Raw genomic sequence first — 23752 nt, 5'->3', positions numbered from 1 at the left:
GAGAGGAGCCAATCCCAAACCAGGTCCTCGTCCTTCTGGAAGGGGCTGTCCCTGCAGACCATGGCCCCTGGGGCAGCGCTGGCACTGGACGCGCTCCACGGACGCTGCAGGCGCTTCCCCGTCCGGTCTGGGCACCAGGTGTAATCCTCCTGGGAAAACAAAAGAACAATTGCATGAAAGTCAATTCAAAACAAGACCTGGAAACAAGAAAAAGCACAAAGCCTGTCACCGTTTCACAGGCCTGAGGAGGGTCTGACCACTCCATGTGAGAATTCAACCTGTCCAGGGGTGGGGAAAATCCCCACCTTTCCTGCCCATAAACGCACCCCTTCCTCAAGGGCCTGCAGAGCAGACCAGCTGGGGCACGGCTTCAGAACCCGTCCCCCCCTCTGCCGCCCCCCATCCACATGGATGGATGCTTTTGTCAGGCTGGCTGCCCCCTCCTCAGTCAATGCCAGGCTGGCTGGCAGAAGCTGTCAGCAAGGCCAGGAGCCGGCTCCCCTTCCACAACATCCGTCCCCTGTCCCGCCAAAAAGCAGCTCAGCAGCCGGCAGAAAAATTAATATTCCCCAGCGCTGCCGAGCGGGGAACCTCCGGCACGTGGCCAGGCCGAGCCCTGCCGTGCCTGGAAGCACCAGCATCCCCCTGCCCCTGCGCCGGCTGGGGACTCATCTTGATTTCATCGGAGTGCAGAGCGTGTCCTTCAGGCAGGGGCCGCAACCAAAACCAATTGGCTCTGCCCCGCCAGCGGCCAGGTCCAGGATGGTGTTCCCAGCTCCACGTCGTGCTCCAGAAGAACACGCCAGCTGTGCCTCGGCTTGCGGGGACATCACAATGCCATTGAGCTGCAGGGGGATGTTTCCTCTGTCCCAATCCGTGTCACCTTCACTGCACTGCCACCACTTCTCCAATGGGACGGGCAGCACGGAGCCGCTCCCTCCACAGCTCGTGGGGACCAGTGGAAGCAGCATCTCCTCGGCTGCGCTCTCTCCTCCGCACCGCGGCCACAGGGAAACGCTCCGGGGTTTTCTTCCAGTGCCACGAGATGCGTGCCGCTGCTGCTTGCTGGGCTCCTGGATCCTACTGTGCTCAGGGATGCATCTCTGCTGTCTCCTGGGCCAGGCAGGGCTCCTGCAGCCAAGAATGCTCAAAAAGGTCCTCCAAGCATGGCCTGTGTGTGGGCTCCATGGATAAACACCACCTGATGAGGTGCTGGCACTCTGCGGAGAGAAACCAGAAGGCTCCTGTCCATGCTCTCCCACATTCCACAGTGCCCAGGCAACACCAGCAGTGCTCAGAGCTGCACCCAAAAGCTTCCTATTGATCCTCTCTTGCGGAGGACACCAGCACAGAGCAACTGGTGCCACCTCCTCCAGCTAAGCCCAGGAGATCCACCTCCTCACCAGCTGCAAGAGCAGGATGCTTATGTGCCAGCTGCCCCTCCCAAGCCCGTTCTTCCCCTCGTGCCTTGAAGGCGCATCCCCACCTTGAGACACCCGGGGCGGGAAGACGAGCTGGCCCCGGACGATGTCCTCGTTGGTGTGGAAAGGAAGGTGCCCGCAGACCAGCTCATAGAGCAGGATGCCCAGGGACCAGATAGTGGCTGGCTGGCCATGGTAGCAGCCAAAGAGGATCCACTCCGGTGGGCTGTACTCCGGCGTTCCTATGGGACACGGGCACAGCTCATCAGGCCCATGCTGCTCCCTCCCGCCCTCCTTGCCTCCCTCCCAGCCAGCTCCGGTTCCACAGCAGCCAGGCCCTGCCCTGCCAAAAAGCAACTTGGCTGCAGCTGGCTGAAGAAGGATTCCCCCTCCTTCCTTCCCCCCTCTTCCCCCTCTGCCAGCAAAGTGGGGAACTCAGCTGCCCGGCTGGGCCCCGGCTTGGACTCACCTGACATCCGGGTGTAGAACGTGTCCTGGAGGATCGTGCCGCAGCCGAAGTCGATGAGCTTCGCCTCGCCCGTGGCCAGGTCGACGAGGACGTTCTCGGCCTTGATGTCGCGGTGCAGGACGCCGCGGCTGCTGCAGTGCCGCATGGCCTCCAGCACCTGGCGGAACAGCCCCCGCGCCACGGGCTCCGTCAGGAAGCGCCGCTCGTGCAGGAAGTACCAGAGGTCCTGACAGCGCTGCGGACGCTCCATGACCAGCGCGAAGCCCTCGGGCACCTCGAACCAGTCCAGGAGCCGCACGACGCCGCGGAAGCCAGGCCGCGACACCATCCACAGCAGCGCCAGCTCCAGGGGCACAAGGGCGCCGTTGCGCTGCGGGGGGAGCGCGATGCCGTCAGCGGGGCCGATGCTGCGCTGCGCCTTGGGCAGCCCCTGCCCGGCCCCGCCGCGGCTCGCCATGGCCCGGCCCGGGGCGCTGCGCGGCCCCCGCTCACTCCACGCTCGCTGCCCTCCCAGCGTTCCGGCTGCCGCCCTGCCGGGCCTCGCCTCAGCCCCGCCCGGCCCTGCCTTGCCGGCTCCTCCCGCTGGCCCCGCTCACTCACCAGCCGCGCCCACTCCGAGATGCGCTCCCGGGACACTCGCTTGATGGCCACCTGCGAGCCAAGGCGAGCGGCGGGCTGAGCTCGTCGCCCGCCGCCCGCCGCCCGCTGCCGCCCTCCGAGCCGGCCCCGTCTCTTACCGGGGCGCCGTCGGCGAGCCGGGTCCCGGAGTAAACGCTGCCGCAGCCGCCGCTGCCCAGCAGCGGGCCCTGCCGGTAGAGCTGCTCCAGGGGAGGCTTCTCCGCCCGTGCGGGTGGCACCGCGCTCCCGCTCTTCTGCCCGGGGCATCCGCCCGCCCGGCGCGCTGCTGCTTGCCGAGCCGCCCCGGGCTGCGGCGGCTCGGGGCCGGCGGCCGAGCTGGCGAGCGGCGGGGCTCGGAGCGGGGAAGCTGCCGGCCACGCTCTCGGCCACGGGGCGGGAGCCGGGCGGCAGCGGAGCGGCTGCGGGCGGAACCGCGGCAGGGGCTTCGTTCGGGGCCGGGGCCTCGGCCGGGGCTGGGCCAGAGCCCGCGCCAGGCCGAGCCAAAAGACCGCGATGCTCCGCCAGCACCAGAGCAAGCGGCTCTTCCAACGGCGCCACAGCCGGTACAGAGAGAGCCCGGCCGAGGCGGAACCACGGCGGGCCGGGCAGGGGCGGACACGGGGCGGCCCCGCCGAGGGGCGCCTTGCGGGACGCGGCATCAGCCGGGCTGGGAGAGGCGGAACACGGACGGCACGGCCCGGCACGGAACGGGACGGGAATACAGTGAGTGGGAGGGAGAAGGGGATGCGAAGGGAGGGAAAAGTCGATCGGAAAATCGATTGAGAAAAGCACTACTGCTGCTGCTGCTGCTGCTGCTGCTGCTGCTGCTGCTGCTGCTGCTGCTGCTGCTGCGGAGCCGCCGGAGCTCGCGGCCGTTCCTCCGTTGCCCCGCGAACCCAACGGAGGAGCCGCCGCGCGCCCCAAGGAACGAAAGAGAGAAACAAACAAATCACACCCCAAAGTCATTCCTATTAGAGAAGTAACCAAAGAAAACAGTGTAGCAATAAAGAAGAGTGTTGGCTTGTGGCTTCTTTCTTCTTTGCGTGAGACGCAACATTTCATGGGTGTGATAAACGAGTTCACTGGATTTAAGGATCATACAATTATTAATTTTTTATTATTATTATTATGCAAGCAAGAATAAGCAAAGTTCAGCGCTGGGCGGCCGGGAGTCTCCGCTCCTCTAGGCTCGCACCGTTCCTATCCCCAAGGTTCGCCTTTTATTGCCTTCTTCTCCCCGGTCCAGGGATGACATGATCTTTTGCGCTTGCTCGTTCAGTTGCTAGGGGGTCTTTTTCTGCCTTCTGGTGGTCGTGGGATGAAGGCTCCAAGTCTTCCTCTTTAAGCGCTGAGTGAACTTTTCCTTAAAGGCATACCTATACAGTGGAATTTTCAGAACACTATAGGATTCCTGCAAGCCTAAGCAATTCTTGTGAGTTTAAGGATTGTTGTTACAGCCTTCCTCTGTGACCTCTGGGTGAACTTTCCCTTATAAGGTATATCTTTACCATGGAATTCCCAAAGCACTATACGATTCCTGCAAGCCAAGCAACCATATGTGGCTGCGCATTTAAGAATTAAGCAGTTTTAGCTATTTAGTTATTGCTTTGATATTGTATAATTTTTTAGCTATTGATTTAATTAATGAACAAATGTATTGCTACTTATTACAATCCCCCATTTTTTTTACCAGTTTTGATCATTAAATCTTTTTAGTTCCTTCCTAGTGTGAAAAATGCATGAATTTTATGATTGCCTTTTCGCAAATATTAAAATGAATATTATATGTGTTGTGTTAGAAAGTAATGCTGTATTAGTTTTCTTAAGTACTGTGTTAAATATAGTTTTAGGTTATAAAAATTGTTAAAATAGAAACGATGCTATGTAGGATACTTTTTTAAAAAGAAAGGACTCGCAGCGAGATAGCAGCCACAGGACACCTAAATCTTTCAGAGAAGAAGAATTTATGGCCCTCTTATCAGAAGAAACCAACTTCTTCCCGCCTCGAAGGCACTGTTAGGATTTGGAGGAAGAAGTTGACGATGACCAGACAGAATCCTGTATTTGAATGGAATTGATGCATCATGTATGAAGTGTATGAATATGCAACAGGGGATTGTTTTTAAGGGTTAATCCTTTGTTAACAGGGGTCCTTTTCGGGCTTGTGCTGCCCAGAAAAAGGTACCCGGACGTCCGTAACTCTTTGTCTTTATTGTCTCATATTGTCCTAATTCTGTTTTTTCAAATTATTATTACTCTAATTGTATTACTATTTTTATAACCATTTTATTACTATTAAACTTTTAAAATTTTGGAAACAAGTGATTGGCGTTTTTAACACTAGCAAGCGTTAACTGAGTTTCCTCATCAGTTAAGCTATGTGCACTAATTATAGATGCCAATTTCCTTAGCTTTTTCATCATATTCCCATTCATAATGAATAGAACTGCTGACAAAATAAAACCAAGCACAATCAGAATCAAAAGAACAACAATGGGATGGCATATACTGTTTAGGACACCTGTGGTAGTAGGAGCCCACCCGAACAGGGTATCCCACCACCTGTGCTCGCCATCTTGCTTTACCCTCTCTATAACCCGGTGTATTTTTCCTGCGTCATGATGAACAGTCACTAGGGTTTTCTGTCCGCTTTCCTTGATTTTCTCGAGGATTTGGATCAGGTCTTGATGGAGCATCAGTTGTCTCACTAGAGTGAAGTTCATCCCAATCGGGGTGGGCATTAGCTTGTGAAGCAGTGTGTAGTTGGATTGTAATAGGTGGTGAGAGGTGACTTTAGCTTCATAAGCGATATCACACCCTGTAATCTTAGTGAAGTTACAAGCACAGAAGTTGGAGTGATTCTTTGTATCCACCACAATATCATCTACAAGCACAGAATCACAAATAGTTCTAAAACACGCACATCCATTGCCTATGCATGTAAAAACTGTTTTAGAAGTCTCGTTAGGACGTATCTCAAAATGACAGATGTTTTGCTCCGTGTCTAAACAGATATCTTGAGCTATAATTACATTGCCTTCACAGGTGAACCCCAGTTGTTCTCAGATAATACAAGATTCCAAATCAACAGTTTGCCATGTGTCATCAAACTGACGGGCCCATCCCCTATGTTCTATAGGATAGAGAACAGCTCCATCATGGTTTATTCCTAATGCAATAACAGGAAAAACTAGATGTACAGAGGCATTGTGTATGGTCAAGACAAAAGCAGTAGCTGAATTTGAAATAGCATTATAGGTAAAATTCACCAGTTTCCACCAGGACTGGAATTCTCTTTCAAAATCGTTGGCATTGTCCCAGATTATTTTCCGAATTTCTGTGGGGAAAGTGCCTTCCTCGCCTTCTCTTATAATTGAGGCAGAAACTGACTGCATCCACAATTGTGCTTGGATACAGCTGAGGGCTAAGGAAACATTATTTTGTGCAGCACTGAGTGCATCAATCACCAATTTGTGATCGTTCACATTTACTCTTTCCCACTTTGGCAAAATGTTTGACAGCATCCACTGGTGTGTCCCCAAGGCTAACAGAGATGACTTCAGTGGTTGCTGTAATTTGGACAGATCTCTAGTCGTAGCAGCCAATTTGTTCATTAGCACTTCCAAATCAATGCTATTCAGAATTCCCAATCCTGTGCCTAGAACACCGGTCACATCTCTAGGTTTCCTTGTTTTAAAAGAGCTGCGTTTCCAGAGCCAAATGGTTCAGCCTTCAAAGGATGTTTGTAAAAACGAAGAACAAGCTGGCTGGATGTCTGAAACATTGGTCTGCATCAGCAGTTTGACCTGTTTGAGAGACCATGCTGGATTGAATAATATTTGTTGTTGACCAGTTTTCCTGATTATATAAAGTCCAATTTCGAAAATTTTTGGGGTGAGTATAACTGGTGGTGCAGGTGGAGTGGTGATATTGTGAGGTTCAGCAGTGGTAGAGTGTGTTTTAGTATCTATTATAAATTTAAAAGAAAGGCCCTGGGTATCTTTCGACCAGAGACAAACTACCTCTGCAGTGTGAGTTAATGTGAAGTTTTGCCAGCAGTCTCATGTTATTGGGTATGCACAATCTGCTATTTGTTTATCCTCCTGACCTATGGAAACACTGATTGCAATTGCGTTAGTATAGTCAGACCCATTAAACATTCAACATCCAATATTAATTTGTTCTCCCACTACTCCTTGAAGCTGCCAGGTTTTCTGCTTCTTCCGTTCGTGTCTAGCGTATGGCAGCCTGTCATGCAGTACTAATGTTAGTAAACTTAAACCTGTGGTATTCCCCATAGATCCGGTAGATTGCAAAAAGGCCTGAGACCAGTCAGGGGTCAGGGTCCATTTATTTAGGGGGATCATGTTCTCTTTGTAAGGCTGATGAGGGTTTCCCCAGGCAACCGGGAGGCTCAGGGTTACAATAATTAAGGTAGCTCGCCAAGCAGGGCAGGGTCCTAGCAACAAATTTCTTTCTCCTTTTGTACTCATATCTCTTTTACCTGGGGCTTTCCTGTGCTCCGTTCCTGTTCCTGTGCTCCGTTGCTCTCCTCCACTACTCCTCACCTCTCTGCCTCGCCTGCCAGCCCGGGTGCGTCGCTCTGCAGGGATCATTATCTTCTCGGCAGCAGGGGGAGTCTTCAGGGGTGCATTATTTGGGCTTTCTCCTTAACTCCTGCCCCCACTCCTAAGGGCAGGCTGTCAGGCCTCCAGGCAAAGGGTCTCCTGCAAAGGATTTCTTTGATTTTACGACGGACTCTCTGCCGTCCCTAGTGAGCTTTACAGGGCCTGAGTCCAACACCTACTTGGGGTCTACTCTTTGCCTTTTATTCCCTTGCTCCTGCCTTCCTAGAATTACGTCGTTCTTCCCTACGTTCTCTATGTTTTTGTTGTTTACAAACTCGGGAATAGCGGCGAATCGTGCTATTCCACTCGTCAGGCCTCACTTGCCACCCCAGAGGAACGTGGATTCCCTTCTTACACAAGGTAGTTAATATGACTGTCCGGTTTTGGCGTGTGATCCTCTGCAATTGGTGTTGGAATTCCCATGCCAGGGCCCAATCTCTTCTGTGTTCTAGATTTTCAACTAGTGACGCTGCTTCTCTGTCAGGGATCTCCCGCTCTCCAGGGATCCTTATAAATTCTCTTAAGGCTCTTAATGGATTTGCTCTTCTCCAATCCCAATCACAAGTTAGACACCATGCACTCCCCACCAAATGGAAAATCCACCATTTGTCTTTACAACCGCCACAAAAGATTTTTACCCACACCCGACAAGAAGATTCCTGACATTTAAGACACTCGGTGTAATTGAATAACTCTCGCCTCACTTCAGCCACTACTGAAAGGGCAAGTGTCAGTTCATTCCAGGTTTTCCACGGCAGAGGGCACTTGAACTCCTGTTCCAGTTCCTGTAGGGGTTTTCTTACCAAGAGTCTCAGTCGGTATAGCTCTCTGTCCCCTAATTCAGTCATTCACGTTCCCAGCTGGCGCAGGTCCCTGTGCCTTCCGAAGGGTTGGCCGTAGATCTCCAGGGCGACTGGTCACCTCCCAGGGGGTGTCTGCAGTGATGGGTCCTTTCACTCGACTGGCATGTGTCCAGCCTTTTCCAGCAGTTGGGATGGCTGTTTCTGTGGTAAACAGGACAACATAGGGACCTTCCCAGTGGGGTGTTAGGGATGTCTCTTTCCAAGTCTTAATTAGGAGCCTATCTCCGGGTTTAAGCTTATGCATTATTATATCCAAAGGGGGTCTTTGTCCCAATAGCCCTTTTCGTTTTAATTCCTCCCTCCGTTTCATTAACTGTTGTATGTAACCCTGAATTTGACTATCTTGCATGCAAGGATGGTTCCCCGGGAGTTCTAAGTCGTAAGGCATTCCATAAAGCATTTCAAAGGGAGAGATTCCCACATCCGTCCTAGGCTGGGTTCTCATGTTTAGCAATGCCATGGGTAAACATCTGACCCAAGACATTTTAGTTTCTACCATGAGCTTGGTGAGTTGCTTCTTGATTTCTCCATTTGCCCTTTCCACCCTCCCTGAGCTTTGAGGGTGCCAAGGGGTGTGATATTGCCATTTAGTGCCTAAGGCCATGGTTCCCTCTCTCAGTACTTTGTTTGCAAAATGGGGACCTCTATCAGAGTCTAATATTTCTACTAGTCCATACCTAGGGATTATTTCTTCCAGCAGGGTTTTAATCACCACATTTGCAGTAGCCCGCGATGTAGGATATGCTCCTACAAAGCGGGTTAGATGATCTACCAGTACCAATAAGTACTTGTATCTCCCTACTTTCGGTAGCTCAGTGAAATCTATTTGTACATGTGAAAAAGGTCTGTGTGATAATTCCCTTCCTCCTGGAATCCTTTCTCGAGCCTGATGTCTGTTAACTCTTTGGCATGTTATACATCCCCTAACTACTTGTTTTGCTACGTTGTAAATTCCTATACACATGTACTTAATGGTGAACTGATCTACTAAGGCTTGGGTTCCCCAATGAGTCTGGTCATGCAGCTGCTGCACTTTTCTTGGGCCATAGATTTTGGCAGTACCTCCCTATCATCTGGCAATTTTCGAATACCCCCATTCTCTTTTATTCCCATTTTGTCTAATTTCTCCTTTTCCTGGGCTGTGAAGCTCAGGACTCGAACTTTCTCATCATCTCACATTCTCCTTATCCCCTGATCCTGGAATTTTCTGAGAGCAGCTTCCTTTGCCTCTCTGTCTGCTGTGTTGTTTCCTCTGATCAAATGGGAGAGACCCGTTTGATGTCTTTTAACATGTACTATTGCTATTTTCTTTGGGCCGCTTAAAGCTTGTAGTACCTGAGTAATTAGTTCCTGATGTATTAATTCTCTTCCTCGGGAGTTTATTAACCCTCTTTCTTCCCAAATTTTCCCAAAAGTGTGTACCACTCCAAAGGCGTATTTTGAGTCCGTGTAGATGGCCCCAAACTTAGCTTCCAAGAATTTTAGGGCCTGCAATACTGCATACAGCTCCCAGGCCTGGGCTGACCAACTAGGACTCAAAGGTCCAGATTCTATTATTTCCAAATTTTCACCTCCCACAATCACATATCCAGAGATTCGCTTTCCTCAAGAACTCTAGAGGACCGATCCACAAATAACCTTTCTCCCCCTTCTAGTTCTTCCTCTTCGAGGTCCAGCCTAATTTTTGTTTGTTTTTCTATGCTATGTGAGCAGTCATGAGTTAAATTCTCCTGTGGATCCCCAAACAAGAATTCAGCGGGGTTTTGCAGAGAGGTGGTTTCAAGTATCAACCAAGGGAATGACAGTAAAATGCTCTGGTATTTCAAAAGTCTTGAGTCTGTTATCCATTTTTCTGCCTTTTGTTGCAATGCTGCCCGTATGTTATGGGGGTAAAGACTTTCAGTTCTCCTCCATAGGTAATTTTGAGAGCTTCTTCCACTAAGAGGGCTGTTGCCACTATAATCTGCAAACATGTTGGCCATCCTCTACTTACAGGTCTAGTATTTTAGAAATAAATGCTACTGGTTTTCGACTGCCGGCCCAGTCCTGAGCCAGTACCCCAAGTGCTATTCCTGCCTCAGTGTTAACAAACAAATAAAAGGGTCTCCTAACATCCGGGAGGCTTAGCACCGGGGCATTAGTCAATTCCTCTTTTAATTGTTCTAATGATTCATCATCCTTCTCAGTCCATTTCATCAAACCTTCAGCAGTTAGTTTTTCATACAAAAATTCTACTTTACCACGAAAGTTTTCAATCCATTGTCTGCAGTATCCTACGAGACCCAATAGCTGCCTGATTTGTCTCTTATTTCTTGGGGGAGGAAGGGAGAGGATTCCCTTAACCCTCCCTGGGTCTAGTGTTTTAGTTCCTTTACTAAGTCAGTGTCCTAGGTACTTCACTTCTTCTTCTATGAATTGTAATTTACTTTTGGACACCTTCAGCCCCTGGATGCTTAAAAAGTTCAGAAGCTTAATGCTTTCTTCTCTAACAGATTCCTTGCTTTTTCCAGCAATTAAAAGGTCATCTACATATTGAACAATGGTTATTCCTTGGTGTGGGGTATAGGATTTCATTATTTGCTCTAGTGCCTGCCCAAACAAATTCGGGGATTCTGTGAATCCCTGTGGGAGCACTGTCCACCTTAGTTGTTGCTTTCAGTGGGTATCGGGATCTTCCCATTCAAATGCAAAATAATCTCTACATTCTTCTTTCAAGGGGCACGCCCAAAAGGCGTCTTTCAAATCTATAACACTATACCAGTGATCATCTGGTTTCAATTGACTGAGCAATGTATGGAGGTTTGCTACTACAGGGAACCGGGCAATGGTTCTCTTCTTTATTTCCCTTAGATCATGCACTAATCGGTATTCTCCGTCTGGTTTCTTTACAGGTAAGATGGGGGTGTTGAAGGGAGACATGCAAGGTTCCAAGAGCCCTTGTTGTATTAACCGTTCTCCCTCTGGTTTTAGTCCCCTTCGCCCCTCATCTGACATGGGATATTGTTTTATCCTTACTGGGATTTCTGGGTTTTGAATGTTGACTGTGAAGGGCTCTATATTCAATCTTCCTGCTGTATCAGGGGTATACCAGACTTCTGGGTTGATTTTCTCTTCGTCAGTGACCCGTAAGGGGCACAACCTGACTTTCAGCTGTTTTTCTTCAATATTTATGTTTATCCCTAATTCCACCATTAAATCTCTTCCTAATAAATTGTAATCGGCTTCGGGGACCAGTAGCAGTGATCCTACCCCTATTTTCTTCTCTGATTCTATTTAGACATCTTTAATTACAGGAACCTTGAAGGGTTCTCCTTTTGCCCCAATAACCTGTACTGTGGAAGGTGAAATCTTACATCCCGGGGACAAAGATTGAACTGTTGATCTCTCAGCCCCTGTATCTACAAGGAAGGTTATGGGCGTTTGCTGGGGACCCACCTTAAGTTTTACCAAAGGCTCCGATAACATTTGGGTCCCCAATAGATAGAGCCCTTGATCCCCCTAATCCTCTTTGAACATTTTCTCATCCCTAAGCCTCTTTCGACATTCCCTCTTCATGTGTCCTTTTCCACCACAATAGTAGCACACTGTTCCTTCTCTCCCTCCAGTTGGGGGTCCTCCTAAATACCGGGGACCTCTCCTCATGCCATTTCTTTCTCGTGGTGGAGAGTTGTTTCACTGTCCCTCCCTGACTGCCGCCACCATCATCTGAACTTGTCTTTTGTGTGCCTCATCCTCCTGTCTAACATATACCTTCTGAGCCTCCCTGAGCAATTCATCAAGTCCTCTGTCCTGCCAATCCTCTAACTTTTCTAATTTCTTTCAAACATCCTCCCATGATTTGGCTACAAACTGTGTTTTAAGGAGCACTTGCCCCATTGGCATCTCTGGGTCCACCCCTGAGTATAACTGAAAACTCTTCCTTAATCTTTCCAGCCATTCAGTGGGGGTCTCATCTTTTCCTTGGCACTCTTTGAATGCCTTGCTTATATTTTGTCCCCGGGGCACAGCCTCTCGTATGCCCTGGATTATGATGGTTCTTAAGTCCTGCATATGACCACAATGGTTGGGGTCCTGATTGTTCCAGCTGGGATTTTGCAAGGGCCATTTCACATCAGCCGTGGGACCTTGAACATGTTGGGTGTCCCAAATCCTCATTCCTGCCCTTCTAATCATCCCTCTCTCCTCTGTTGTAAATAGGATGCCTAGAATGGATTGCATCTCCACCCAAGTATATATGTTTGGCCCTAGGAACTGATCCACTCTTTCTGCTACTCCTATAGGGTCTTCTAATAATTTTCCCATCTCTTTCTTAAACTCGCGGACATCTCCCGAGTTCAAGGGGACAGTGACAAACCCCATCCCAGCTTGAGGTCCTCCTAATGCTATATCCCTGAGAGGGAACAACCCACTGCTCTCTCCTTCCTCAATTACTGTCCTCATCTGACTCCGAGTATGCCTCCTGCAATCCGGGGAGTCCGTGACCTGCTGTCTATTAGGGGCCGATGCCTGGGGTGCGTTTGGAGGGGGTTCAGGGGGAGCTGGTGGTATATATGGGGGAGGATAAATAGGAACATATTCCTCAGGTCGAGACTTTTTCTCTTTGTCTTCCTCCCCTTGACTTCCCTTAAGGGGGAACAGCCTAGCTGTTTGCTCATTACTTCCTACCAACCATAATTTAGCATGTGCACTCTCCTCCGGGTTCACTGGCTCTTTAGAATTCACATAAATGTTCAGGGCTTGACAGACCCAGTCCTCGAAGGATCCGAAAACGGGCCAGTATATACTTCCTGAATCCAGATTCTTACCTCCCCATACTACCATGCAGTAATTTATCATTTTTGCCTTATCCTTCCCCTTTCTGGAGGGAAAGTCATCCCAATACTTGAGCATTAATCCTAACGGACTGTCCTTAGGTATTGGGGGTAACTGGGGACCCTCCCCCATGGGATCAGAAGGCTTGCTCTTCTTCTGCCCCATCTTCCAAGGCACCTCCACACACACACACACACACACACAAAACCCCTCGGTCGTGGCTCGCTCCCTCGTGGGCTACGAGAACCGCACTACGAGAGGGTCCCTCTCACGTCGTCCGCAGGTGGACGTCTCATTCACCGTGCCCTGGGATCCCAACCCCAACCGAGCGGTTCACCTCGTATACTCACGCGTCCTGCATCGTCGCTCGGATCTTCGTGCACAAAGTTTACAGGGTTACCGGTGTTTTCCTTGCTTATTCCTGAATTTAGGTTCGTCAGTCCAGATGAGGGGTCGGGTGAGAAGGCCAGGGCCACCAGGTGGTGGGGCACCCACCCAGGATTCTCGAACCAACCCCGTTTTCTGGATCTGAGTCACGGCACCAAATTGTGATAAACGAGTCCACTGGAGTTAAGGATCATATAATTATTTTTATTATTATGCAATCGAGGATAAGCAAAGTTCAGCGCTGGGCGGCTGGGAGTCTCCGCTCCTCTAGGCTTGCACCGTTCCCATCCCCAAGGTTCGCCTTTTATTGCCTTCCTCTCCCGGGTCCAGGGATGACGTGGTCTGTCTTTTGCACTTGCTCGTTCAGTTGCTAGGGGGTCTTTTTCTGCCTTCTGGTGGTCGTGGGATGAAGGCTCCAAGTCTTCCTCTTTAACCGCTGAGTGAACTTTTCTTTATAAGGCATATCTATACAGTGGAATTTTCAGAACACTATACGATTCCTGCAAGCCTAAGCAATTCTTGTGAGTTTAGGGATTGTTGTTACATCCTTCCTCTGTGACCTCTGGGTGAACTTTTCCTTATAAGGTATATCTTTACCATGGAATTCCCAAAGCACTATACGATTCCTGCAAGCCAAGCAACCATATGTGGCTGCACATTTAAGAATCAAGTGGTTTTAGCTATTTAGTTATTGCTTTTATATTGTATAATTATTTAGCTATTGATTTAATTAATGAACAAATGTGTTGCTACTTATTACATTCAATTTGTGTTGCATTGGGGCTGGGTTGGGAATTGTTGTTTTGGGGAGAGTTGATGGGTGTTTGTTGTGGGTCCTCGGGAGGGGAGGTCCAGGGTTTGGTGGGGGCGATAGTCGAAGGGGGGTTGGAGGTGATTGGACAGGGGACTTGACCAATCATTCGACGCCCTGAGAAAATGATTGGTCCAGAATGAATATTGATAAGGATCAATGAGAACACCGGAAAATGACCAATCAACATGCGGATCCAAACCCCATCAATCCTGGACCCGAGAGGGGTTATAAAATGAGGGTTTGGTTGTGTTGGGGTTCTTCTCCTTCTGAGGGATGTACGATATGGAGGGGAACCCAACATGTTTGGGACATGTTATTATCTTTGGGTTGTTGCGTGGGAGTTTGGGCTTATCTCAAACTCCCTGTTCTCTGTAGTTTGTTTTGATAAATGAGAGCCTATTTCCTTCTCAAAATCTGGCCTCGTTCGAATTCATAACAGCATGGTTTTTCACCAGCACTGAGTGGGTTCTTCCTTGCTACGGTCAGGCCTTGCCAGTGTTTCCACTGCCCTCTTCTAACACCAGTGGCTTCTTTCCCAACCCCAAGTCTGTGCACAAGTCCCAGGTGCTGGTGAGAGGGCAGTGGTCACCCCGTGTGCCACTGGGGCAGCCCCCGCACGCCCAGGGATGCTGGGGCCAGGCTCTGGGAGCAGCAGCATCCCCCTGCTGAACTCCATCTGTATTCCATAGGAACACGGTCATACAGCCCCCCGGAATGGAGCCACTTTGGCTGGTACTATGGCAGGCCAGCTACCATCTGGTCCCTGGGCATCCTGCTGCACCAGATGGTCTGCGGGGAGCACCCTTTCAGGAGGGGCCAGAACATCAGCTGGGACCATCAGCTCTCGCTGCCACAAGGGCTCTCTCAAGGTGGATCCTCATCTCTGGCCACGGGGGGAATCCCAGTGCTGGGAGACAGCAGCGGGCTCATGGGCATCCCGCTCTGGCAGCGGCTGAGGAGGTGGCACATGTCCTGCTCTCCTGCTCTCCTCCAAAACAGGGAATTGATGGGAAAGCTTAGGCCCAGCTCTGAGCGCATCCAGCAAGGCCTGGGCACGGGAATAGTGGGGCAAAGCCAACGGGAGCCTTCTCCAACTGCCCGGGGTTTCTGGTTTCTGTGCCCAGAGTGCCAAGATCTGATCAGGCGGTGTTTATCCATGCTGGACTTGGAAAGGCCCTCATTGGAAGAGCTGCTCTGTCATCCTTGGATGCAGGATATTCATCTGCCCTAGAAGAAGGGAGAGAGCCACAGGCACACTTTGATGCAGGGCCCTGGTAAGTTACAGCCCCACACATGCCTTGGCAATGAGTAGCAAAGGAACCCAGACTTTTTTGTCCTGCCCGTGTCACTGCCCAGGGCTCATCAGATGGGAACACACAGCCCTTGTGCTGGAGCTGAGCTGCTCTGCCCAGCACTGGTGGCTGCCATCTGAGCTGGTTTTGCTTGTCCTGGTTCCCTGACAGCTGGGGCCCTGGGCAGAACCCTGAGAGCCTGGTCTCAGCCCAGGGAAGGAGAAGGAGCCCCTGGAGACGCTATACCAGGTGGGGCTGCTGCTGCTGGAGACAGCGAGGATGACATCAAGGATGATAACCTCTTCCTGGACCTGGCCACTGGCCAGCTGAAGATGCTGGACTTTGATTGTGGCACCTTCTTCAAAGCCAGGCTCCACAGGGAATTTGCAGATGAGTCCACACGCAGGGGGATGCTCCCAGATTTGGGCATTGCACAGCCTGGCCAGGAACCAAAGGTTCCCCCTTTGCTGGGGCGGGTGCAGCTGATCCTTCAGTCGTTGCCCTGCTGCTTTTGGCAGGGCTGGGGCATGGGCTGGGGTGGGTACAAATGGGAGTGGGTTCCTGGCCCTGCCAACAGCCCCCAGCACCCACCGTGGCCCGGGCTGGGGCTGGGGCTGGGGCAGCCAGCCCGACACAAACAAAGCCCCATGGTGGGAGCAGAGGTGGGACTCCAGAAGCTGTGCAGGGGCTGCTTTGCTGTGCAGGCAAGGAAGGGCTTGGGCTGCTCCACTGCCCTTGTTTGCTTTGGGGTCACCGTTATTGTGGGGGGCAGTGCAGGGGGAAGGGAGAAAGCCTGGGCTTCCCTCACCCGTGGGTGTGTTTTTCCCTGGCATGCAGGGGTTGGGCCTTCCTCAAGCCCCTGGCAGAGATAAGATTTTTTTATCTTTTTTCTTGTTTGCCCCTTTTGTCTGTAATCTATTTTCAATAATTTGTTGTATGTTTTCCTAGAGGAAGCGTTCCAGGTGGGCTCCAGTCTGGATTGGGAAGTGCTTGGGAGCAGCTGCAGCGTGGATGGGCCGTGCCCTTGGAGAAGGCTGAGGACATCGTTTGGGAGCAGCTTTTCTTCCAGCGGGGGAGGGCGTGAGGTGGGTCCCCGTCTGCTTGGCAGGGTGGGATCAGAGCTTTTGGGAGATGGCAGCGAGCACAGGAGCATCCTGCTCTGGGCAGCTGCTGAGGGCTGGATGTGCCCTGGCTGGCTGCAGGCTGGGCACATGTCCTGCCCTCCTGCTCTGTGCCAAAGGCCGCAGGGATGGGCAGCTCTGGGCACCGCTCTGAGCACGGCCAGCATGGCCTGGGCACCGCGGGCGGCTGGGACAAGGGCACAGGAGCCTTCAGCTGACGGGCGGTTTCTGCTTTCTCTCCTTGCAGCTGGGCTCTGCAGGTGCTGAGGCTGCTCTGGGCTCTGCCAGGGCTCTGCTGGAGCTCAGCACCAGGCTGGAATCAGTCAAAGAAGAAATGGTGTGACCTGCAGCACAGACTTGCTTGAGCATTTTGGCAGCACAGCCCAAGTTTGCAGAGTGTACAGCTCCAAGGGAAAACATGACACCCCCCAGAAAATAAACTTGTTCAATAACTTCTGAAATGAAATCAATCTAGGATGACCCCAAATAATATTTTTCATCTTGCTCAAGCTGTAGCTCAGCCCTTCTCTGAACAGTTCTCTCCTCCACCTGCCTTTTACTTCCCAACTGCTTCCTCTTTTCCCCCAGTGAGTTCCCAGCCCATTGCAGTCTCCATCACACTGTTGCCTTCCTTGGTGCCCCTCACCATGAGGAAAGCAGAGCCCCCGGTTTAGGGACTCATCCTGTCACTGCCTGAGGAGCAGCAATGTCTCAGAGGTCCAGTGGGATTTTAGTGTCATTCAGAGCCGCACTCCAGCCCTCAGCTCTCCTGACTGCTGAGCTCCCTCTCCCTTTTCCTCGTCCTTGCAGCAGGAGGAGCTCTGTGCATCCTCTTGAGCCTCCCCACTCTTCCCAGCCCACGCACCCACCTCAGTTAGGCTGAAGCTGAAGCTTCTCTGTCTCCTGTGGCACACCAGCCCAGTGCCCTGTGCGGGGAGCCCCAGCCCCAGAGCACAGCACACAACAGTGCAGTCCGGGCTGCAGCAGCTGCCCTGCAGCCCTGGCTTGGCTGTTAGTGGCAAGGGAATGCTCCCTGTGTCCAGCTGTCCCTGCAGGATGGCCCCAGGGCAGAGCCCAGCCGGGCTCCCACTGCAGCCCTGGAGCCTGGGGCAGACAGTGCTCCCAGAGCTGAGGTTCCTGGGGAGCACCCGGAGCTGTGCCTTGCACTCTGTTGCCGTGTGTCACAGTGCAGGCTGGCTCGTGCTGTGTGAATGTACCAGCCCTGGTTTGACTGCCAGGGGCCTCGCCCAGTCACATCTCTCCCAGGGCTGCAGCATTTCACTGGCCAGAATCTGACAAGGCATAGAGATCAGAGCAATGAAAATATCCAGACTGGGTTTCTCAAAGGCCCTTTAGAAGGAAGGGCTTGAGAATAAACGCTCTCTGTTTGCCACATGAACATCGGGGTGAGTGCTCTCTCTGTCTCCAACCCACTCCCCCTCGAGCCAACGTGACAACCACCCACTCCCTCACACATCCCCCTCGTGCCTTCCCACTGCCGTGTCCTGTAAGGGCTTCCCAGCCCCTCATCCCTTCATGGCCCCAGCCCCTCAGGGGCTGCCCCAGCCCGGCCAAGCTGCCCGGCAGCAGCGCCGCAGCCCCACAGCAGCTCCAGAGGAGCCCCATCCAGAGGCAGCCGGGAGCCCTCAGCAATCCAGCCAGCAGCACACGGGCAGGAGGACACAGAGGGCGCTTCCTGCCTGGCACAGGGCTTGTGGCCATCTCCAGGCACCGCTCTCACAGGGATCCCCGCAGCTCCGGCCCCTGCCCAGCCTCTCTGTCACCAGCACAAAGGCTCCCACAGAACCATCAAAGGCCAAGGGGCTTCTGGCCATTTTCCCTGCAACACTGCATGCCTGGGCAGCTGGCCGAGCCCAGGCACCCTTGTCCCCCTCCTCCCCTAAGCCCTGCAGAGCCTGGGTAGCAAAAGAAAGCTCCTGGGAGTCTGTGTGTTATAACAAACTCTATATTCATATACTAAAGAAAAACCAAAAAGAAGAAAAGAACAATCTGTAAGAAATGGAAAATTCCCCCTGCCTCAGGTGGTCCCAGCAGACAGAGCCTCTGGCATCAGCTCTCTGCAGAGCTGAAGCAGCACAGCCAGCCGAGCGCTGAGAGACGTGGCCGAGTCCTCCATGCCCTGCGGAGCTGATCTTGCAGCCTCTGGAAGATGGAATATGGCTCACTCTGCAGTGCCTGGAGGACATCCAATGTTTCAAATGCCACGTCTGACACAGCACTGCTGGTGTCCTCTGTCAGGTGTTGAAGGGCTGAAAGAGAGAGGGACAGAGCCATGGTCAGATGCCGCATCTGCGGGGAGCCGAGGAGAGCGCCCTGGCAGGGCCATGGCAGCCGGCTCCAGCCATGGCCAGGAGGGAGCAGGCACCAAGGGGACCAGCCCGAAGCTGCTGGCCACAAATGCCCCGGGTGGCCCTGAAATCTCTGTGTGCTCTGCCCACGCCGGCCCTGGTGCGCACAGGGAGCAGAGCCCTCGGCAGCCGGGGCAGGGCTTGCAGCTCCCCCGGCAGCCCCCGCTGGCCTCACTCACCGTTGCAGATGAGCCGGAGCTCTTCCTTCTTCCCCCTCAGGTGCCACGCGGCCATCCCTGTGAACACAGAGCCTGTGAGGGCGCCGGCGGCACAGCTCCCTGCCAGCGGCGCTGCCGGCGCTGTGGCCACACGGGCTGCTGGCCCGGCAGGGCTCAGCCCGGCCCTTGGCGCACGCTGCCGCCCCAGGGCACGGCTGCCAGAGGGCGGCAGCAGCAATGCCCAGGCCAGCCAGGGCTCCACGGCGCCGGGCCCGGCTGGCGCTGCCGGGGCAGCAGGCGGGGCTGGGGCCGAGCTGCGGCGGGCCGGGCCAGGGAGGGAGCCCGGGCTCGTGGCTCACCCGTGAACCTGATGGCTGCCGCTCGCAGGGATTCCTGTGGGCTCTGCAGGTAGGGCAGGGCCCGGCGCAGGTGCTCGGCCGCTCTGCTGCTGTCCTCTGCCAGCTGGAGAGAGCGGCAGGAGGGAAGGCTTGGCGCGGGCTCAGCCCCTGGGCCGGGCGCTGCCTACGCCCAGCCCCAGCCTCCCCTGGGCGCATAGCCCTGAGGCGCGGCCAGCAGCCGCTGGCCAAGGGCTCCCGAGACGAGGGGGCAGAGGGGGCTGGCTGCTGCCCGGGGAGCCGTGGTGCCGGCCCGCCCCGCAGCCCCGCCGGGCTGGGGCTCCATCGGCCCCCGGCTGGGGCCCACGGGAGCCTGGAGAAGAGCCTGCGAGGCCTCTGGCTGCAGCAGCGGGCAGGGGCACAGCTGCCAGCCCCGCACTCTGAGCACCTCCCTCAGGGGGCTTCTCTGGGCTGAGGCTGGGGCTTCCAGGTGGTCCTTACCAGGCACTCGCTGAACTTCCACAGATTCTGGTTCTTCACCAGTCTTTCAAGATCCCTCCTCTTCAGGAACTCGGCCACACAAAGCAGCGATTCCTGAGAAGCCTGGAGAGCAGCAGAGACGCGGAGATGGCCCCACAGCCCAGGGCGCAGGACCCGGGTCCCTGTGCCAAGGCCTGCAGGAGGCTGCAGCCCGGCAGGCGCCAGGCCAGGAGGCAGCCGAGCCCCCTGCCAGGGGGACAGCAGCAGCCCACGAGTCCTCACCTGTGCCACAAGCTGATTGTCATCATGGCAGTGGAAGAAGAGGGGCAGCAGGCTCTGGTGCAGGGGTGTCTTCAGGGCCTTTTTTTCATTTTCCCTTTCTGGAAGAGTCACCATCGTTCGGAAGAGCAGTATGGAGAGCAGCTGCACCTGGCTATTGTTCTGAATGGAAGGAAGAAAAAAAGACCTCAGCATTGCGGCTGCATGGGGCTCAGCTTGGCGCAGGCCTGCAAATGCACAGGACACAGTGTGCGGGCAGCAGCCAGTGGCCGTGGCTGGGGGCAGTGAGCCTTACGTGGTCAAAGAGTGGCAGGAGCGCCTCAAGCAGATGCAGTGTGATGGGGCCAGGCAACAGTGTGTCATTGTCCAAGATAATAAAGCTGAGTAGCATGACTGTCATGCTAACTATCTCTCCATCTGCGTCCCACAGGAGCTCCACAAGACTTTCAGTCAGGCTCCACATTTTTTTGGTCTGTGCGGAACACAAGTTTGTTAAATGCCATCCTGCTGCCGCAGGGCCCAGAGGCCAAAGGCCTGTCCCCAAGCACTCGGGCAGCTGAACTGGGAGGCGGGAGAGCTGGGAGCAGCTGCCCCAGCACCCAAAGCCCTGCCAAGCCCAAGCGACTGCATTCCCCAGCTCAGCCTCAGCCGCTGCCCCTTTCTCACCATGAAGGGCTCCTCAATGAGCTCGAGAAGGGCCCTGAGCACCAGGCGACGCCTCTCTCTGCACTCGCTCTGCAGCTGCCTCGACAAGATTTGCAGGACTCTGTTAGCACCACGTTGACTCAAGTCCAGGAACTGGAGGACCTGAAAGGCACAGGCCAGTGACAGGGCAGCCGGGCTGGGAGGAGCCCGGAGCCGCACAGGCCTGGGCCCGGGCAGCAGCACAGGGCACGGGCACCGTCCCAGGCAGCTGCGGCTGCAAGAGGGCAAAGAGCTGGGAGGCAGCTGAGCCAGGCAGCGCTGGCCATCAGGCTCACCTCCACAAGGAAGGCCAGGCCGGGCAGCTCCCAGCGTGGCTCCTGTGTGCTGAGCAGCCGCAGCAGGTAGCGAGCGATGCGGGAGCACAAGGGGATGGAGACACAGCACATCTCCCTGGCAGGAGAAAAAGGAGCCAAGCCTGTGGGCCAGGGGGACAAAGCTCTGCCAGGACTGACGCACAGAGCTCTGCTCTTTCCCCAGCATCCTGCAAGGGGCCCTGGGCTATTTGGGAGGCAGCTCCTGCTGGGCACCCTCCTCTGCCAGCCTTTTCCAGTCTGCTTGGCCATCCCTCGGTGACAAGGCCCTCTGACCCACAACCACAGGGACTGTGTGGAGCTCCCTGGGCCCGGAGCACAAATGTCAGAGGCTGTGGGGAGAAGGGGTTCTCACCTGGCCAGCAGAGCCACGGCATAGTGGTGGGTGTCAGCACACAGCAGCGTGTCCCAGCCATGTTTGCGTTCAATTGCCACCACCACATCCTGGTGCTGCATGCGGCAGAGCAGGGACTTCAGGGTCCGCACTGCAAACCTGCTTGCACAGCAAAGGCCAGGTGATGCTGGGAGCACTGGCTCTTGCCCAGGGACATGGCAGGGACAGGAGGAGTGGGATGGAGCACCTGTTGGGGCTGGTGGCAAGGCCGTATTTCTCCTGGCATCCCTTCCAGAAGGCATGGACCTCCTCTGGCATATCCAGAGTGCTGAGGAACACTTGGAAGAGCAGATGTATGAAAAAGCGAGGGAAATAGACCGTCACCATATGTGGGACACAGGGCACCTGGAGGATCTTCCACATCACCACGGTTGCCTGCAAAGGACAAAGCCCCCGAGACAGCGCTCAGTGCCCAGGTGTCCATGTGGAAGGGCCCGAGCTTGGCAGGGAGAGGCCCGGAGAGACCTTGGCAGGGGGAGCACGGGGCCTGCTGGGCCTGGAGCTGCCCCTGGGCCAGGTTTCAGCCCAGCGCCTGCGGCAGGGAGATGCAGTGGGGGAAGGAGGATTGAGAGCTGCTGGAGAGGCGGCCTTGGGGCCAGCAAAGGCCAGTTAGAGAAACTCACAGCCAGGACAAAGACACCCGTTTTGTCCCCATCGGAGGTGCACGTGCTGTGCTTGGGCCAGCTGCCCAGCACATGCAGGAGGATCAGCAGCGCGGGCTCTGCAGTCCTGGGCGAGCACATGATGCTCTTCCACATGGTGAAAGCAGCTCTGTGGGGTTAGAGCTCTGTCTCAGGGGGGTCTCAGACACAGCACGGGGGCCTGGGCAGCAGTGGGGACCTGAGCTGGCTGCCAGCTCTGCCTCTGCCCACTGCCACTGGCCAGCAGCAGCCAGGCAGCCCAGGCCTGTGGGGACAGGCCCCTGAGGGGCAGCGAGGGAGCATGGCAGCAGGCTCGAGGCCTGACGTGCCAGGGCTTGCAAAGGGAGCAGCCAGAGGGCCCTGGACCTCTCTGTTGCTCGGACACCTGGGCCAGGCTGTACAGGCTGATGGGCTGGGGAGGCCTGAGCCCTCTGGGCAGGTGGGCCCCATACCTGTCACAGGACGGGGCCACACGCAGGAGCGTCACGACTACGTCAGCGGGCTGTGCTTCCGTCAGATCCAGCAGGCTCCTGTTCAGCCTGTGCTCAGCAAACTGATTGACCAGGAGCCACTGGTGGATGTACCTGACCAGGGCGGGCACCTGGAGAAGGCACGGGGACACTTGGAAAGCGGCCAGAGGGAGGAATGTGCCCAGCTTCTCCAGACAAATGCTTCCCTTGCCACCACGCTGCCATGGCCTCCAAGAGTTCCAGTGACCAGCAGGCATGGCTTGGGAGACCAAGCAATTCCTGGGAGGATCAAAGCCTGGCCACAGGCTGCTTACTTGCTTTGGGTTGGAAAAGCCCTCCTCTACCAGCATATCCAGCAGAGCAGCACTGGTCTTGGTTTTGAAGATGTGCGAATAGGCTCTGAGCCCAGTGCCCATGGGGCTGGTCTCTTCCTCCCTAATTCTCCTCATGAATTTGCAAACCAGCTGTAGGAGAAGGGCAAGAAGCCAGGGATGTTGCAGGGAATGCTGCAAGCGCGGTGCCAGCAGGCCCAGCCCAGGTGGGGATGGCTGCAGGTACCTGCGCTGTTCTGCGGAAGAGGCCATGGGCGGGCTCCTGCTCTTGTGTGCACTCCAGGGCTGCACCTGGCAAAGAGCGAGCGCAGCCAGAGCTGAGGGGCTGCGGGAGAGGCCGGAGAACACGGCCCAGCCCTGCGCTCCCCAGGCAGGGAGAGCCCTGGGATGCCCCAGGGGATGGAGCACAGCCCCTGCGGGGTGTCTGCCCGGCCCCTCTTCCGTCCTGTCCATGGGCATGGCCCAGGGGATGGGATGGGATAGGATGGGATGGGATGGGATGGGATGGGATGGGATGGGATTCAAAGGTGCCAAGCTGGCTGCAGGCACCCACCCTGTGGCCCAGCTGTGGTACTCACCCTCCTGCGGCAGCTCAAACGGCACCACCTCTTTGGTTTCCCATGCTGGGGCAGCTGCAGGGCCTTCTTCCTCCTGTTCCCCCCAGGCCACCTTGGGCGCTCTCAGGGGTCTCTGCTCCATGTTAGTGACTGGATTTGTGGCTACTTGCAGGAGAGATGCCTGGGAAAAGCTCCGAGTCAGCAAGTCCTGCAGTTGTGCCTGGAAGGCACCTTCAAGACAGAAGCCTGGGGAAGGCTACAGGACAGCAAGTCCTGCACTCTGGTCTCCAGGGCTC

The 23752-nt window shown here is 54.6% G+C and overlaps 1 protein-coding gene across 1 annotated transcript; it reads right to left on the bottom strand.

Moving 5' to 3' along the window:
- Positions 1 to 668: 668 nt before the first annotated feature.
- On the bottom strand, positions 669 to 3167 carry LOC139603682 (serine/threonine-protein kinase pim-1-like). Its single transcript, XM_071454571.1, is given in 6 exon segments — positions 669 to 1094; positions 1096 to 1220; positions 1487 to 1663; positions 1891 to 2260; positions 2491 to 2541; positions 2628 to 3167. Coding segments are annotated over 6 exon segments (1689 nt in total).
- Between the last annotated feature and the right edge of the window lie 20585 nt (positions 3168 to 23752).

Source organism: Agelaius tricolor, unplaced genomic scaffold (assembly GCF_023055355.1).
Source record: "Agelaius tricolor isolate 1412-34295 unplaced genomic scaffold, bAgeTri1.0.p SCAF_40, whole genome shotgun sequence".
Classification (NCBI taxonomy): domain Eukaryota; kingdom Metazoa; phylum Chordata; class Aves; order Passeriformes; family Icteridae; genus Agelaius; species Agelaius tricolor.
Note: the sequence above shows the minus strand (reverse complement) of the source record. Positions and strands in the feature narration are given on the sequence as shown.